This window comes from Pocillopora verrucosa, chromosome 2, assembly GCF_036669915.1.
Source record: "Pocillopora verrucosa isolate sample1 chromosome 2, ASM3666991v2, whole genome shotgun sequence".
Taxonomy (NCBI): domain Eukaryota; kingdom Metazoa; phylum Cnidaria; class Anthozoa; order Scleractinia; family Pocilloporidae; genus Pocillopora; species Pocillopora verrucosa.
In genome coordinates, this window is record NC_089313.1 from 6,333,628 (window position 1) to 6,350,576 (window position 16,949).

Genomic DNA, 16,949 nt, shown 5'->3' on the forward strand with positions numbered 1-16,949 from the left:
ATGTATGGACATTGTAGGGAGAAGTTTTATGTTAATCACTTTTGGGAGTTAAAGGGTTAAGATTTGTGTTATCTTCTTTGGGACCCTTCTATTTAAGAAAAAGATTCCATGTTGCTGTGTGCTGTTCAGTTTAAGATCACAGGTTGACTTTAAAATGTGGTAAGAGCAAAAAGAAGAAGAATAAAGAATAAATGCATCTATTCCATTTGTACTCTTCAACTTTTCCACACATTGTTGATATGCGCATCACATTGTAATAACATGTAATAAAAATGCAAAAAATTTCCTTACGCTCATAGTTCTTTCCTCTGTGTCTCAACCAAGTAATAGAGCGCTGCTCTTTTGCTTGTCTTCATAGGAGTACCCTTATTAAGATGCTGTGATATGCGACTCTGATTACATCCCGTGGCCTCCACCACTTCACGCTGTCGCATGTTGCGTTGCTGCATACACATTTTAATCCACTTCGCTGCTTGCCATGGGTCCATTCTAGGTAATTTAGAAAAATTCAGCCTCAGACTATCTTATTGTCCTACAATTTTAAGACTTAAAAAAATAATAAAGTGAATTTTCTTTAGTTGTGCCTGTTACCATTTCCACTGTCTGCCCCCTTAACCCTTTGACTTTCATGAATGACCAAAACAGAATTTCTCTTAACAATACACAATACATCAGGCAATGAAGTGATGAGTAATAAAATATCTATTAGAGGAATATTGGTTGATCCAATATTAAATTCTCTGACCAACAATATAAGAATTGTATAGCAGATGTTTATTAGACAGTAAGGAGAATTACTGATTTGATCTTGGGAGTGAAAAGGTCAAGTGTCCCATGATTGTCATTGAAGATAACATCGTTTGCTCCAAGTCTTGAAGGCAGAGATACCAACCTATGAAATCCAAAATCTAAAGATGTTTGATTTTGGAACATGTCACTGCCTTTAAACAGGGACTGCACAGAGGGAGGGGCTGGGGGGGACTTTTATCCCCCCCCCCCACTTTTTTTGCAAAAATAAAAATAAATGAAACCAAAAAAAATTAACAAAAATAATGGAGCCAAAATAGCTTCCCCACTCAAAACTTGCTGCGGGGTCCCTGTTAAATTTTTACTTCCCACTATCTTGTCTTTGTCTCTTCCTACGACCTGAGAATACTGAATGAACACCCACAGCCTGGAACCATTCCCACTGTCCCCCCCCCCCAACCCCTAAAATAATATATATATACATATATATATATATATAGAGAGAGAGAGAGAGAGAGAATATAACTATGGAGAGAGAAAAATATACCTCTTATTGACTGAGTTCAGGGTCTGTACTTTAGGTTATGGATCGTGTTTTGTTCACTTATATCTATGGCCAATCATGAGGTGCAGGCCATAAAACCAGGTGAAAAAGCAAGGTTTTTGTTAGTACAGTACAAAAGAGAAAATAAGTATAGTAAGGTATGTATTATGCATCTGCTTTTAAATAGAAGAAAGATTTTAATTGAAACAAACTTTGAATTTAACAAGGTGCACAGTGGAATATTGCCACTAAATTGATCATTAATGGGGCACTTGCTGACCCAGAGATATCATTTATTGAGTTCTCCTCTTCTACAAAAAAGAGTCATTTAACATTCATTTTAAAAAGTTATGAGGGGATTAGAAATTTATTTCATTTCTCAGAGACTTTCAAATACTTCAAAGAAGTGGAAAATGTGAAAATGTCCAGGATGGAATTGGTCAGAGAGCAAGAGCAAACCAGTTCCTTAACCCTAAAAGTGACTGACTTCTACTTTCTCATCCCAGTATCACCCTTGAATAAAATGTTAAGGTAATGAGAATAATGGAAATGATCCCCAGTTTAAGAACTTCTGATTGTCAAACAAATTCTCCTTGTCATTACTGCAGGAAATTTAAAAAGATCAGTGTAGAGAATATGAATACTGATGTTAGTATAGGATTGTTAGCGCCAATATATTTAGTAAGCCTATTGTTTCCTTTACGGGGTGTGTGGAACGCACCTTAATGGGTGTAATTTATGCAAAATGCTCTTGCAGCTTCAGCAGTTTAAATCTCGTTGCTTTTGTAGGACTGTTATTCAGTTTGTTTTGGTTTACTTGGAAACACAACTGCAGTATACAGTACAGTTTATGTAGCCATTTCCAGGACAATGACAAATGTAAGAGTCATTTTTTGGAATTGTCTATTTAGGTTTTGTGTCACTTTTGGCTTGGATTTTTCTCTTTTGTAACTTTTGTTTATAAGTTTATTTCTTTCAGTTTCAACCACACACTGCCCTAAAGTATCGCTCTACTGCAAGGTATCTTCTCACTGCTTGTCAAGTGAATAAGGACTAATACGTGTTAAAATGTGATTCCTGGTGTCGCATCAAATCTGCTGTGTTGTCTGTTATAGTTAAGGTGTAAAAGGTTAAACATGCTGTTTGGTATCTTTCCATACATAATTATTTTCTTTCAACTTTTTTTAAAACTCTATGTGACCAGCAGGAGTTATTGTCAAGTTTTGATAGTTCACTTCACACCTTGTTGTCACTGAATATGGGTTTCACTCAATGCCACACTTTTTTAAAATAGCACAGGCAATATGGACTGTAAAAGGCACAGCTTAATTTTTCTCCCTTGAAAAGATTAATTTTCAGGAAAAAAAAATTACAACCTTCTTATCCTAGTACACCGCAATGAACGCACACAAAAGTCTTTCAAAATGATGATAAGAAATTTTCTGCTCAATCCCGTTAATGTGAGTCCATTTCCGGTGTAGATAATGGTTGTTTTGGATTTTTTTCATTGTATACATTTCGTGCAAGCTACGAGGAAACTACTACAAAAATGTCGCTGTGACACAAGTTTCAAACGCACTTGCCTGAGGAATACACCTTAGTTATACAACTGATATTATTGTTAGCGTCACCTCATATATTGTCTTTCGATCAGTTGACGACCATGGAATTCTCATGGCCTCGTGAGATAAAATTTCAAAGGGTGTGAAGAAACACGAAGAAAGCGAAATATAAAGCAGATATCCTTCGAATGCATCGCTTGAAACAACTCTTGTAAAGCATCGAACGCTTAAGTCAACAGTTCGCTTCGGTGAAGCTTTTCCGACGACGATTCTAAAGGAACGTGTCGTTAGAAGAAAGAGAAAGTGCCTAATTATTGCTTCCCTCTCGTCTGTCAACGAGGATGCAATCAACAACGAAACCTTACTGCGCCGAAGAAGAGAACGAAGCAGGCTACAGATAAAAAAATAGCGAGAATTTGTCTTGCTCCGCCATGCTACACTCAATACGAGTATTGTATATTTATGCCTAGAACTCCACTTCCTCTGCGCTCTTCAAGTTAATATTTAATTGCCTTTCTTTATGATGGACCCGAGCAAATCATTAACGCGATAGATTTTCTATTCACAACACAATATAAGTTGGGAATTGATTTCATAAATAATGCAAAGCGACCCCGTTACATTACATGATCGTTTCACACAAGAACGTGTGTTTCTCGCAGTGAAGCCTGTTGAAAATCGACATTTTGCCAATACATCTATTAGTTTTGGTCGGCTGATGGAAAGTTCAGGTGAGAGGAGGCGTTGGTTTTGGTGACGGATCAGTTCTTCGGCGTGATCTGTGCGCCAGACCGTGTGATGGAAGTCAAGTTTTTATTCCGGCGAACTGATGCGAATCGAACATTCGATCGATACAAGTCGCGTGCCACCAGTTAAGGTTAACAATAGGCAAGTAAAGTTTTTAGATCGGCGAACAATGGAACTACGCGTGAAATCAAAATACGTTCGATGAAGGGAAGAAAAGACGCGCTCTAGGGAGTACAAAAGATGAGTTATTCACGAGGTTAAAGAAAGCCAGTTAAATAAAATGCAAGTAACGTATTACACATGCAAAGTTTCTTATCCTCAATCAACTTGCAACAGAACTTGGGACAGCGAATGCGAATTTAAGTCCGCCCACCAAGGGATCTCCGACAAATGCATTATGCGCCATGACTCCAAGAAGTGGAAGTCGACTACGAGGAGTAAACACTTACCCGAGCATTTGATCAACAAAGCTGACCTGTTGTGCCTCTAAGCTCACGTCTCTTATCAACCTTCTCTGAGGAGCTTCATCGAGTTTGACTGCCTCGCTTTTGACCTGAATACCTTGCAAATGATCGCTGGAGTTGTGCTTGGGTTGTTGCTCTGCAGCTGTACCATCTGCGCGTTGAGCGCTCTGCGCCAATTTTGCGTACAACTCATCGCAAGCACCAAGAAGGGCGTCTTTGGAAATGCCACTGCTGATCAGAGCTCGCAGTAACTCTCCTTGTAAGGGTGTGATTTCTCGACTGCTGGCGTTTCTCGCCATAGTGTTGTGCATCGCTTGTTGGTATATGTGAGCAATCGCTCCGTTCTCCTGGTAAACAGGACCAGAACATCGTATTGAGCATGCATTCATTAATGGTCAGCGCGGCGGTTTTGCGGGAACGTTGCACTTGACTCCTGTGGTGCATTTATCTCCTCGTTCAATTCGAGGATCATTAACTTCTTTTCCAAATAAATTTTAAGTTGGTCGTAGCTGTTATATGGAAGCTACCATATCATTTTCACACCAAAAAAGAAGGCTAAGGGTTCTTCTTTGAAAGGTAATTCTCAACATGATAGGCAGATTGTGAGCACGTTTCATTTTACAAAAAAAAGGCAAAAAACGACAGAAAAACGCCAAAAAACTGACAAAATCGATAAAGAAAGAAAGAATGACGGCCAAAGGAAAACAGAGAGCTCTTTGTGAAAAAATAAATAGAAATATAACCTACTACAAAATTTGGGAGGGGATCTAACACGGTAGCTTTACAGGTTCCAACCTTCTCGCCTCATCTTAACAGCGAGCAAGAATTTTCGACGAGGTGGAGGTCAAGGCAATCGATATTCCAAAACAGAGTGCAAAATCACAGCCAATATGGTCTCTAGTAACTGTTTTATTATCGACAAACGTTTTTTTTAAACGATGAATACAGTATACGCTCGTGGCTGAGATTCATTCAACAGGCCTAGCCTCTATCATACAATTCTTACGATCAAATTTATCCTACATCAAAGATCTGCGTGAACACACCGACCGCTTCGAGAGTAAATTCAAACTGTTTTTTAAGTGTACTTCATGAAACTTCCTGTAGTAAAGAGAAGTTTCTTTTTGCTTTTCTTTTGCTTCTTTCCACTGTTCCGTTCCCCTGTAGCGCCTAGAGGGAACAATTATACAGCTTGTTAGTTAAAAGATCAAAAATCAAATGGACATGCGCTTTTGGCTTGGTTCTCTATAAATACGCTCGAATCGACAAGTCTTTTATCCAGTCAGCATCTACGGGCAACTCCCACTTGTCTCTCAACAACACGACCACCTCAACTGAACTGACCGAATTTTTCACCTTCAGCCCTTTACGCCCTCCATTAGTATTCATATTCTCGGCTATGTTCTCTTTACTCAGGATGGTACTGACAGGGAGAATTTCCGAGACAACCAGGAGCTCCCTAAATTAGCGATCATTTCCTTCGACTTTCATTTATTTCTACACAGACCCGATGACCCGATGATTTCTCGTGGCTTCTCCAAGAATGTGAGTTTAATTACGCGAATGAACGGTAGAGTAGAGACAACAAGCCTCACCTTGATTTTCCTGGTAAAAGCCACTTCTGGTCCAGTCAGCTGCGACCAGAGCCTCGGTGAAGGCAGACTGAAAAGTAGGCACTGGCGCACAGTCCTCCTCGTCCTCGTCTTCCATCTTCTTCCTCGCTGATGCTACAAAGAATAGAGAGACTGATTAAACTAGTTAAATCGCATTTTGCCCTGAGAATATTATGGTTTGGAAGGGGGAGAGAGCAGCGATGGGTGACATCCTAAAGGAGAGAGCAAAAATCTACCCTCAAGATTAGCTAAATAATTCATGTATGGCACGATAAACGATCAAGTTTAACGAAATAATCACACTAAAATGATTAGGATGCCACAAAGATAATGGTACGCGTGTTTACACTGAACTTATTTGGTAATTCTTAAAAGAAGAGCAATAATAATTTAATGATGCCCTGAGTGCCTTATTTACAGCATTGAGACCATGGCGCCCTCCTTAGCGGTTTCAAGAATAGGCGCGCTTAATGTCGATCTCACTGGATGCCAAAGTAGATGCAAAACTGACAGATGTTACTGACTGCTGGATATGTTTTACTCGGGAAGTGATCCTTGATGTACCTGATAGAGTAGGCTTCTCCACGCGTTTCGGAATATCAACAGCCTTCTTGGACCTCAGTGCCTAGTAACAAAGCAAAACTATTGAAGTTAGTCGAGGAAAAAACCGAGCGCACTTTCAGATGTAACGTAGTTCCTGGAATAAGCTAACGGACTCTTATTTAAAATTTCGGCTGAAAGGAGTGAGGCTAGTTGGAAGGAGGGCGTTTAATCGAGGGGGAAGAGGGGTGCTTATTTTTTTCCTGTTCTGATTCCAATGTAATGGAAGATTCAAAAGATATAAATGGGCGATAGAAAATTGTTTTCCTCGGATCCTTACTATTTGAGAAAACTAGGGAGAAGGGGGAGGGGTTTATTCGAGAGGGTTGCTTGTTTGACAGCATAGCCTAAGGGGTGGATGTCCATTCGGGAGAGGGCACTTATTCCTGACCCTATTGACGAAATTAACGTTTAAAGACGACGTTCGACCAAGTTTAAGACTGTCTAGAGCACGCGTGGCTAAGCAACGGCTAAACTTTGTTTAGACACATGTAACTGACATTTCGTTTTCAACTAACCTCAGCAAAAGATGGAGGGTTTGGTCCCAGATCATCTTGCAAATTGGCTCCATCTGTTTCTCCTGCTGCAGCATAACCTTCATCTGAAAACCAAGAGGAACCATCTTGAAATTCACTGAATGTTTTCTATTGAATGCAAATTGAAGGGAATGTCTTTTGTACCTTGACCAGCCATGGAAGCTGCAAACTGCATGAATGGGCTAGGTGACGAGTTACCGGGTGGAGAGAATGCCAATGGCCCGTGCTGAGCCGGGAACTCTGACTCACTGCCAAGATTTAAGCGTTCAGGAGCCACTGATTCACCTGTACGATGGACACATTCATTTACGTTAGATACAGTACTTAACAGACTAGCCTTAAAATACCACAACGGATACGAGAATTTCTGCACAGATTTTTAAGTAACCATTAATATAATTGGTTTTACATTGTCACATGCAAATCAGAACTGAACAACGGCATGGTTTCTCCTAATCCTACTCACTAGTAAATCTTCCTGAGCTGTATGAACAATTGTCACTGGATGAAATTTTATGCTCCCTCTTCTTCTCCATCCTTAACTTCTTCTGCCTCTGCTGTCTTCTGCGTTGAAGCTCCTCTGCACAAAGGAAAAAGAAGAGGTAAATACTAAAGACCAATTGTTCTAGGATAAGAGGTCTGCAAAATATTTTAAAGGTAAACCAGCTTGGCAGCAGAGCTCCACTGGGTGTTGCAGCATGGAGTTGTATCCTTCAACGGTTTTTTAAGATGAGCACATGGGTAAAAATAATTGGAGATCAGTGAAAGGGTTTGCTCAAATTGATTCACCTTTCCTTACATTATTGCAAGAATGTGAAGCATATGTACTGCACAGTGTCCCTCACCTCGGAAGAAATTGAGTGTGTGGCGTGATACAACAGGTGGTTTGATGTCCAGTTCACAGATAACAAACTCACAGGTTAAAGGAAGATGGCTCATGTATCGGAACTGCTTACGAAGAGCCTACAAGTACATAGTCACATTAAACAGGAAAATTACCCTAAGTTAACATACATTGCCAAAGAACTATAGTATACAGCTTACACATTGTTACAACTTAACAATAAGTTCTAGACAAAGTCTTGAAAGGAAAACAGTGAGGTTTATGCCAAAAATTGAACGAGATCCTTCCTTGAAATCTGTCTGTGCACCTTTGGTTCTTAAATTGTGACATAAAAGCCTGAGTACTGTCTTGAAATGGGTGGGGTGGGGGGGAGGGGGAAGGAGGGAGAGTAGGAAAGAGAGGTGGCTAAAGAGAGCAATGCCTTAAGCTGAACCATATTAGAAGTGGACATTTGGTGACCTAAAATCATAAAGGGTCTGGAGAAACATAATTATATTTATACAACGTATGATATTGCATGATAACTAAACCACACTGCTTGTCTTGAAGTAAGCAGCATGGCTGACATTTAGAGTATTATCCTCTCTGTGCCTTTCTGAACCAGGAAAAAAACAAAAACAAAAACATGCACACAGAAAAAAAATAAGAAATCTAATTTACATCTTGAAAAGTTGGGGTATCAAATCCTAAAACTGACCTCATTCTGGGTCAAAGCTTGCATTTCCACAATCTCTCCTGTAATATATTCTGGACAATACTCCAGACTCCCATACTCCTGGAAAGTAAATAACTTAGTCAATCAAACAAATCTCAGGACTTCTTTCATAAAATTATTTCATCAATTTTACCATAAAGTAAAAGGAATACCTTAATCAAGCAGCGTGCATTAATAGAGCTCAAGAATACATTCTGGCCATCATCAGCTGTAGAGACAAAAATTTTTGGATTGCTCTAGAATTTTATTAGTTTCATGTGTGATACTTAAACAGAGAAGTGCTGGTATGTTACTCCCTTAGCTCTCAAGATCTGACAGTCAATTCTCCTATCTAGCTGTAACATTTAAAAAAAAAAAAAAATGAGTTATACCCATTTGGTATTACCAGTACAGTGGCAGATCAAGATAACTTTTACATGATGAGTTTGCTGGATATGTATACTTAGATATTTTAGGGAGAAGTTACATGTTAATCACCCTTAGGAGTTAAAGGGTTGAATACAAATAATCAAGGTGTAACTTAAGAGATAACAAATGGCTGAAAAAAAAGACATGAACTACACAAGACAAAAATTGGCCTAATGCTAATATGATTCTTTGACAATTTTATACATAGACCATTTCATATACCTTGATAGAAGTAGTAGTGCTGAGTTGTAACAGCCCCAGGAGATAAAGGTCTTGAAGACTCTGAACTAGAATCTCCTGATGTACTCTCACTGCTGTGCTGTCGCGCTCTCCTAAGGTAAGTGACATTATCAAAATCTTCTACCACCTCTGTTGTTTCGCATGTTTCTTTGGATAATGAATCAATCACATCAAAATTTGACTTCTGTTTTTCACCCTCCACTGTTCCATCTTCTTCATCAGAGAAGGCTGCCTCATACTCGCCAACATCCTAAAGGATAGAAATGCAAGCTAAATAACCCACAGAGCATACCCAGAACCCTGTTCCTCACCCAAAGAGACCCTATGAATATGCTAGTTCCTCACTGGAAAAACGAACTGATATGTAGAGTTTTCTTCAAGTTTAGAAGATATTGATGAAAGGCAGATGGTTTTTTTGTATGAAGTGTTACCCTTTTCCAATATCACATTTGAGTTCCTACCTTAACCTGATGAGAAGAGTTGCTAGAAACTAGTTTGCTGGCTTCTGGCTCTTAAACATGGCCTTGGATAGAGTATGGAATGTCATTCTTAGACAGGTCAGAAAGTAACTTCTTACCTGAAATGCCCCTGGAGAAAGTACTTTCCAGCTGGTAACTTCTTTGACATCTTTTTTATTGTCTTCCTCATACTGCAGTGAACCTGATGACATTATCAAATCAACTAATTACTCAAGAAACCTTCAACCCAGTAAACAAAATAATACTGCTTTCAAAGTTGTAATACCCAGTCTGGTCAAAACACTAAAACTGTACTCTTGTGAAAAGGGAAAAGAAGAACTTCAACTTTAGAGCCAGTTTACATCTCGTAGTAAATTGAAACAAGTGAATAAAGAGGTAAGTTTCTAAAGAAACTGTGGTGTTTTGTTGGTGGAAACAAGAGCTGGAGCTGGAGCTGGAGTTTAAGCTCTATTTGTGATAAAAGGTCCATGACATTCACACAATCAAGTGGAATGGGGGTGATGCTTTACAAGAAACTATTGGGTAAATCAAATGAATGTAGTGTAAAACAGTTGTAACAAATACAATGAGTTTGATGAGCCATGATGCCAGAAATAGTTGATTGAAGAGATAGAAATATTAATCTCAGCCAATTCATGAAGAACCTTGCAGCATTTTTTGTTTGTATGGTTGCTTGGAGGCTAGAGAAGTACAACAAGCAAAGATGAACAGTCTAATTACCAAAGAACTAAGCTGAAACCTATAAGAAAGAGCACCAACCCCAGGAATCAATAGGAAACTAACCAGCAATTGAATGCACTTCATTAATCAATAAAGATGCAGGTTACATTTAAAGCAGTAGTCATTCAGGATCCTTAACCGATCCTTAACTGACACTCACTCTCCATGAGGCTTCTCACTTCTTCAACACAATCCTTTGATTTACTCAGTTTTTCACGACGAGCCTGCAAACATACCCAAGAGATTCAAAAGCTTTAGTTAATGATAGTGGAGGGAATAGGGAAACACTCATCTAATAGTTTCAACAATATTCCGAAATAAAAGAATAAAAGAATAAAAGAATAAAAGAATAAAAGAATAAAAGAATAAAAGAATAAAAGAATAAAAGAATAAAAGAATAAAAGAATAAAAGAATAAAAGAATAAAAGAATAAAAGACACCTGAGAAATGGTTACATCACAGTTTGCTCTTCGAGTTTCATACATGGAGCTATTGTACCTTAATTTCTTCTAGTGCAACTTCAATGTAACAAACTTCCTCCAGCTGTAGAAAAATAAAATACAAATTACAAGAATTAGGGATTTAACAGTTTTCCCAATTTCTAAGAATATCCCTAAGCTTTGAGTATGTCATCTCTTTTATTACATAGTTAACACTATCTAATGAATCAAGCTGGGTAAAGGGCACAATGATAATAACTGCCTTCTCCCAATACAAGAATTTCCCACATACCTGTTCACATTTGGCTTCCACAAGCTGTGTACTCAATGCTGTCTCTTCAGGTTCAATGATCTGTTTTAAGGAAACCAACAGTAGCCTCAAACTCAAAACATATTGTGCAGACAACTATTAAATATTTACCCTCCTTCACAGTTTTAATCAGAGTTGAAACAATCCAATTACCTGTTTTAAAACTTCATCAGGAGAGGCCAGCAGTAGTTTTGCATAACGTGTATCTACCTCATCTGAGAGAGAAAAACAATAAAAAAATTTTAACCAGATATAATACCACACATTTCCTTTCCTAATGTGATTTTTTTAAAAGGTCTATGTTACCATTGATTCCAAATGGCTTTAATTCCCTCTCGTGCCATTGGGCTTTAGGAATAGCAAGCACAGAGTTCTAAAAAAGATAAAAATACATATTGCCATCCACAGCCAAAAACACTAAAGACTTGTCTTTAATTATTATGTTCAATACTACGGATTTGAAGAGCTTTCTTTTCTTTACACTTGATGATATCCTTGTGGGCCAGAGGGCAAGCTTTGTACCACAAAATCTTGGACAACTATTTTATCTTCTTTTCACACTGTTTCAATGAAAGTGTTTATGGCTTGCCTTTTCAACTTGGAGACTTGAAGACAATTTATAGGCCTGTTTCTCATAATTATAATACATTTGACAATTGTCAGATCAATTTGATATTTCCATATGATATAAAAACTAAATTAATTCACTTTCAATGGAGTTTGTAAGAAACTGTTCATAGCAGTAACCTTGTGCAAATGTAACCAGGCAATTTCCTTAAGACAGGTTTTAACAAACCATTTTAAGATATAAAACAGAGGAGGCCATTCAAGATTGTGATTCAGTTAAACTTTAGAGGAGTTAAACCCTTTACACCCTTTAAATGATGAGCATCTACCGTAAAAACTGCTGCACCCTGAATTCAGCAGCTCAAATTTTGGAAAAAAAGTTTTTTGAAAGAAATCAAAAGAAATCCAAAGTCGCGTCTTGAGAAGTCTTCTTCATCCACTGTTTATCAAACATAAACTCACTAATTAACTTTGCAACAGAAAATACTTTAAAGTCTTACCCACAATTTTAGCACTTTGATACAATGAACATCATTTCTACCAACTTTGACATATGATTGATCTTTTTCTGGTGTTTATTGACAGGAATTTCTTCATTCAACACAGTTTTTCCATAGATTTTTGCATTACAACAAGAACGTGAGCCAAACATTCGAAGCTTAGTAACCAGGCATTAGATTGAACCCGCAGATAAGCCTCACCTCTAATTTCTAATGACAATTTTTTGAAAAAAGTGTGGCTTATATGCAGGTTTTTACAGTAATTTCTCCTTGCTGTTTCACCCCTGAATCACATTTCAAGGTTACGAGAATAAAGAAAATGATCAACAACTAAAAAAGCTCTCAACTGTTAAACAAATTCTCCTAGTCAGCAGCTTAGGAAATGTATAGAGAACAGTATGGAGAATATGCACACTGATGTTAGAGCAGAAAGGGTTAAGAGTACCTTAGCTCGCTTCATAAGCCTCATGGTGATAGTATCACCAACTGAAAATGGGTGTGATTCCATGGCAACAACACTGAAAAGAAAACAGAAAAATTGTTGAAAATCTAAAAGAAGAAATCTGTGGGTTTTATAACTAAAAAAATTTAGCACTTAGTTAATTAATAAAAATTATAAGAACCAAAGAAAGATGCATGTTATAATTTTTTGTCACCTTCAACACTTCAAAAATTGCTTAAGCAGAGGTACAGAGCAACAGCTTACCCAACTGTTTTGAAATGCTCTGTGAACAATATTGAACTTATATATTCCTGTAAGCCAAAGAGCATAACCAAAAAATGGGCGCTGCTCTGAGAAACTGACTCTTAAGTGCATCAAAATTGCAGAACCAAAAGAAACTTTAATACACAAAAAGTTTGATTATAGGACATCACATTCATCACTACTTTGGGCTTGGATAGTATTATTGTACCTCTTCAAGTTATTTTTATAGACAGCTTCAAAACAAATGGGACACTTGTGCCAAGAGTTGTCGCTCTGTTGAAGCAAGTTTTAAATTGAGTTATTTATCTTTTAACCCTTGCAGTCCCAAGATCTAAATATTTTTTTCTCTGCACTGTCTGTTCTACCTTTCTTATAATTTTGGATCTGAGAATTAAGCTTCCAATCAGAGATCATCCCTAACTTGCTTTTCTCTTCATTCTTTTGACACTTCTGCTTGAAAATTTATTAACAATGTGAGGAGAAAATTCTTTTCTAGTGAAAGGGTTACCTCCCTGTATTATCCTAAAATAACTAGCAGTCCTATAGTTTTAACCCCACACAGCATCATTACAATGAAATTTAACAGTTTCTGATTAGGTTCATTATGTTTTCTAAGGAAAAACTGTCAAAGCGTTGTCCACCACCAGGGAATTGGAATGAGTATGTCTATGGCAAATGTGCTAGGTTCCTTTGGCAAGAGACTAGGATATCTCCCTCCAGGACAGTGCCAGATCTCATGGTTCCTTTGTGCTTTGAGGAAATGTAATTTAGTGTGCTAGTTATCATCTATAATGCATGTGAGAAAAAGTAACTTCAGAGTATTAACCCATTCACTCCCAATATCTCATTAATAATTATCCTTTATGTCTACCATATGATTATCATGAGGTTAGTTTAGAGAATTTAATATTGAATCAACTAATAATGCTTTGACTGATGTTTTCATTTAATCTCATTACTTGTGTGCTTATTGATGTATTGATATTGTAAGGAGAAATTAGGTCTTTGTCACTCCTGGGAGTTAAGGTTTAAAAAGTCATGGGTATCGCCAAACACTTACCAGACTTAAGTAATGAAGGATACAAGACCAGCAGTAGATATGGCCACATCGGGTTATCTTAGCTAAAAAACAGACAGTGAAATCCATTAAGATTACAATAACCTAAAAAAGATTTTTTCCAGCCAATGAGCTTGCCAGTGTGGAATTTGATGTTGAGACCTATATCATTACGTAACCTCAGCATCTTGGCAAATCTATTCAAATTTTAGGGATGTCGATGTTGAGATAAATACTATCATGTCATCTCAGCAACTTGACAAATCTACTCAAATTTTTGGGGATGTTGATGTTGATGTTGATGTTGAGACAAATACTGTTACAAAACCTCAACATCTTGGCAAATCTATTCAAATTTTAGGGAAGGGCTCATCAACATAACCTTTCATTGTATTTTAAGACATTTTCTTCTTAACTTAATATGTACCTGTTTAAAGTCAATTAATTTGTTAAACAGTATCACATCTACCTGCAACAGGGGGATATAAACAGATGGGGCATGATGGCACCTCATGGCTTAAGATTCGCTGTGAAAATAAATCAAGATAAATTGATAACATTAACAAAATAATCTGCATAAATAAATTTTTACACTTGTCAGATGATTTTAGGAAGAAATTATAAAAGTTATGATGTAATGAACTTACCACTTGTTCTATCAAATCCCAGTCCACAAGCACATCAGGGTCCATGGCATGAATTTCATAATCACCAGAATCAGACACTACAAACTGAAAGCTAGAAAATAATAATGAACAATAAAATTTGAAACTTCAAGGGTTCTAACCAGATGAGTGAGCACTAAGCCATTTTGCTGTGGCTGTTTCTTTTTTCCCTTCTACAGTTAGTTCTATTGTTGTTAATAATCACTGACCCTTGATCAAACTACCTTGAAAAAGAGTTTCCTGGAGTAGCTGAATCAATTTGAAACATTTGAAGTCATCACAGTTATTGTCCAACTGCACAAAGTCGAGTAAAATTAACATGCGAACAGAGTACAAATATCCTTCGATATTGCATGGTTATTTGGGCCATTGGTTATTTATTTAGCACAACTTGTAAAAATACTCAGTGATACTATACACCAAAACATCCAATATGAAATATATACTCACTTAGCTTGGATGAACTGTTCTTTATTGAATGGAGTGTACTTTTTGCGACCATTTCTGGGGAGATAAGCGAGGGGCTTTTCCCTAGGTGCATATTTAAAGTTCAAAAGGTGATTGAGTGACATGCCATACTTTTTCGACCCAGCAGTAGTACCAGTGACTGGATAGTCTTCTAGTGCATCTGAGACAGACTCCTAGGAGAATGAGATGTCATGAATAAGAGCCTGAATACTACCATGCAACAACCTGTACGGATTCAAACCTTTTCCCACATACTTCTCATCCATTATCATTTTAATTTGGTAGATTCAAGGTTGTGATTCAAACATGTGGCCTGAGTTGAACAGCCACCAATTTCCAAGGCCAAAGCAATTAAGCTCTTGTTACACCTCCCTTATCTCACCTCACCTCCTTTTTTTCTGAACAATAAGTATGCAAATTTATTTATTTTCATGAGATTTCTGGGTTTCATACAAGCTTTGGCCAACATACTTCCTTTTAAAACTAGCACATCATACCCAGAAGCAAAAGGTTGTCTTACACACCAAATTGTCTCAAAGCAATCTTTAAAAAAATAAAAAGTCAAAAGTAAGCATGTTTACCCTTTTTGAATCTACACCAGACTGATAGAAACTTCTTGTGGGGGGCCTCCTGTCTGGCATAGCTCCACGCCTCTGTGGTTGATTGAACCCATCTCTCTTGTCATACGAGTCTCTCTGTTGTCTATAACGGTCTTGATTGGGATATCTACCACTGTTGTATCCTCTTCTATTTCTACCTCTCCAGTTACCTTTATTTCTCTGGGCTGAAAGAATACAATGAGTTATTGGTCATAAAATGTCCTTACTGAGTAAGTGGGAGGGCGTGATGGGTAAATCTTTGGCTCCAGATTATGGGTTTGTTTCAAGCTAAATTAGGTTTGATGGGACAACTTGACCAGTGCCAGCCTAGACATTGTTTTGAGCCTTGGAACTTACTGTAGGCAACATTTGCCCTGATCAGCGACCAAATTAAACATAAACAAATCAAAGCTACTTGAAACCATTTTTGCAAAAATTGCGTTTAAAATATCCTGCTTCACAGCTCTTTCGCATCATTCTTAATCAAGGCTAGAGGAAATTTCTAACGAATGTTGAGACAATACACGCAAAAAGGAAATCAGTACAGTCTCTTTACGACACCTGTCTGTTTCTTCGTTGAGTAGCAGTAGACGAACTGAGAGTCGCAACACGTAAACAATCACTCGTGAGATAGAGATATCGGAGAATTAAATAATTTAGGTTTCCAAGCTAACAAGCTCGTCTCTAAAACTGCTCAACAGTATTTAGACCCATTATATGTTCCAGACATAACTTGACAAGGTTCAACAAACGTAAGCTAAATTCGTTACATATAGCCTAAATTTAATTTCGCAAACCACATCCAACCAGAAACTATTTCGAAAACCTTCCCACATGCGAAGTAAATCAAAGCGTTAAAGATTCAAATACAATTTATGGCCTTTGTAACCAATGTTAAATAACAAAACAATTGTACAAGTATTCTGATGTACATTATTTCGGTACCTGGCTCCTTTCCATTCGGCTGTGAAGAAGGTACTACTCCTTTCGGGGTAGCAGCTCTTCCTTCCATCTCCTCGCACTCCTTGCTCATCCACTGCCCAAATTTCTGTTCTGTGAAGCTTTGAATTAAAAACTGAAACGCAACAAACGGTCACTCCAACAGGAGAAAAGACGTTTTCGACCAATTCTTGCATAAACATGGCGCAAAATTCTCACAAAGCCATAATGAACCTGACGAAACTGAGGTGGTAGTTTTTCGTTGTTTGTGTCCAAGGTTTTGAAAAATTTTGAGTTAAAAATATATAAAAAACAACAAGGGAACGTTTGCTCCCTTGTAACACAGGTATTGTGTCCCTTACAGGGACTTTGCAGTGGAAATAAAAGTAGTAACGAAAGCTAACTGGGCTGCTGTAACCAGCGCCAAGACACTAATGGAGGACGATAACTAACCAGTGACGTGGATCAGGTGATCAGTT

General features: G+C 37.7%; 2 protein-coding genes across 2 annotated transcripts in view; both read right to left on the reverse strand.

Moving 5' to 3' along the window:
- Positions 1–4,425, reverse strand: part of LOC131790071 (hepatocyte nuclear factor 1-beta) — a 24,333-nt gene extending 19,908 nt beyond the window's left edge. The window contains 1 exon segment of the mRNA XM_059107248.2: positions 4,050–4,425. Coding sequence (XP_058963231.2) covers positions 4,050–4,375 — 326 coding nt within the window. The 5' untranslated portion in view covers positions 4,376–4,425.
- A 533-nt stretch (positions 4,426–4,958) lies between these two features.
- On the reverse strand, positions 4,959–16,927 carry LOC131790075 (E3 ubiquitin-protein ligase RNF10). Its single transcript, XM_066162659.1, has 24 exons — positions 16,477–16,927; positions 15,514–15,716; positions 14,915–15,105; positions 14,447–14,537; positions 14,269–14,326; positions 13,803–13,864; positions 12,951–13,015; positions 12,482–12,554; positions 11,276–11,342; positions 11,123–11,184; positions 10,952–11,011; positions 10,718–10,762; positions 10,380–10,443; positions 9,598–9,680; positions 9,003–9,270; positions 8,525–8,580; positions 8,355–8,432; positions 7,659–7,776; positions 7,280–7,393; positions 6,958–7,098; positions 6,796–6,878; positions 6,242–6,302; positions 5,660–5,791; positions 4,959–5,234 (listed from the first exon to the last, which is right to left on the reverse strand). Exons 1-24 carry the CDS (start codon positions 16,562–16,564, stop codon positions 5,143–5,145), a joined length of 2,355 nt encoding a protein of 784 aa, XP_066018756.1. The 5' UTR covers positions 16,565–16,927; the 3' UTR covers positions 4,959–5,142.
- Between the last annotated feature and the right edge of the window lie 22 nt (positions 16,928–16,949).

Excerpts from the sequence above, each read along its gene's own strand:
- LOC131790075 (XM_066162659.1), bottom strand. The coding sequence starts at position 16,564 with ATGAGCAAGGAGTGCGAGGAGATGGAAGGAAGAGCTGCTACCCCGAAA. Across the intron at positions 10,763-10,951 it reads TGGAAGCCAAATGTGAACAG|CTGGAGGAAGTTTGTTACAT; the intron begins GTATGTGGGAAA and ends ATTTTTCTACAG. Across the intron at positions 5,792-6,241 it reads GGAGAAGCCTACTCTATCAG|CATCAGCGAGGAAGAAGATG; the intron begins GTACATCAAGGA and ends TATTCTTTGTAG.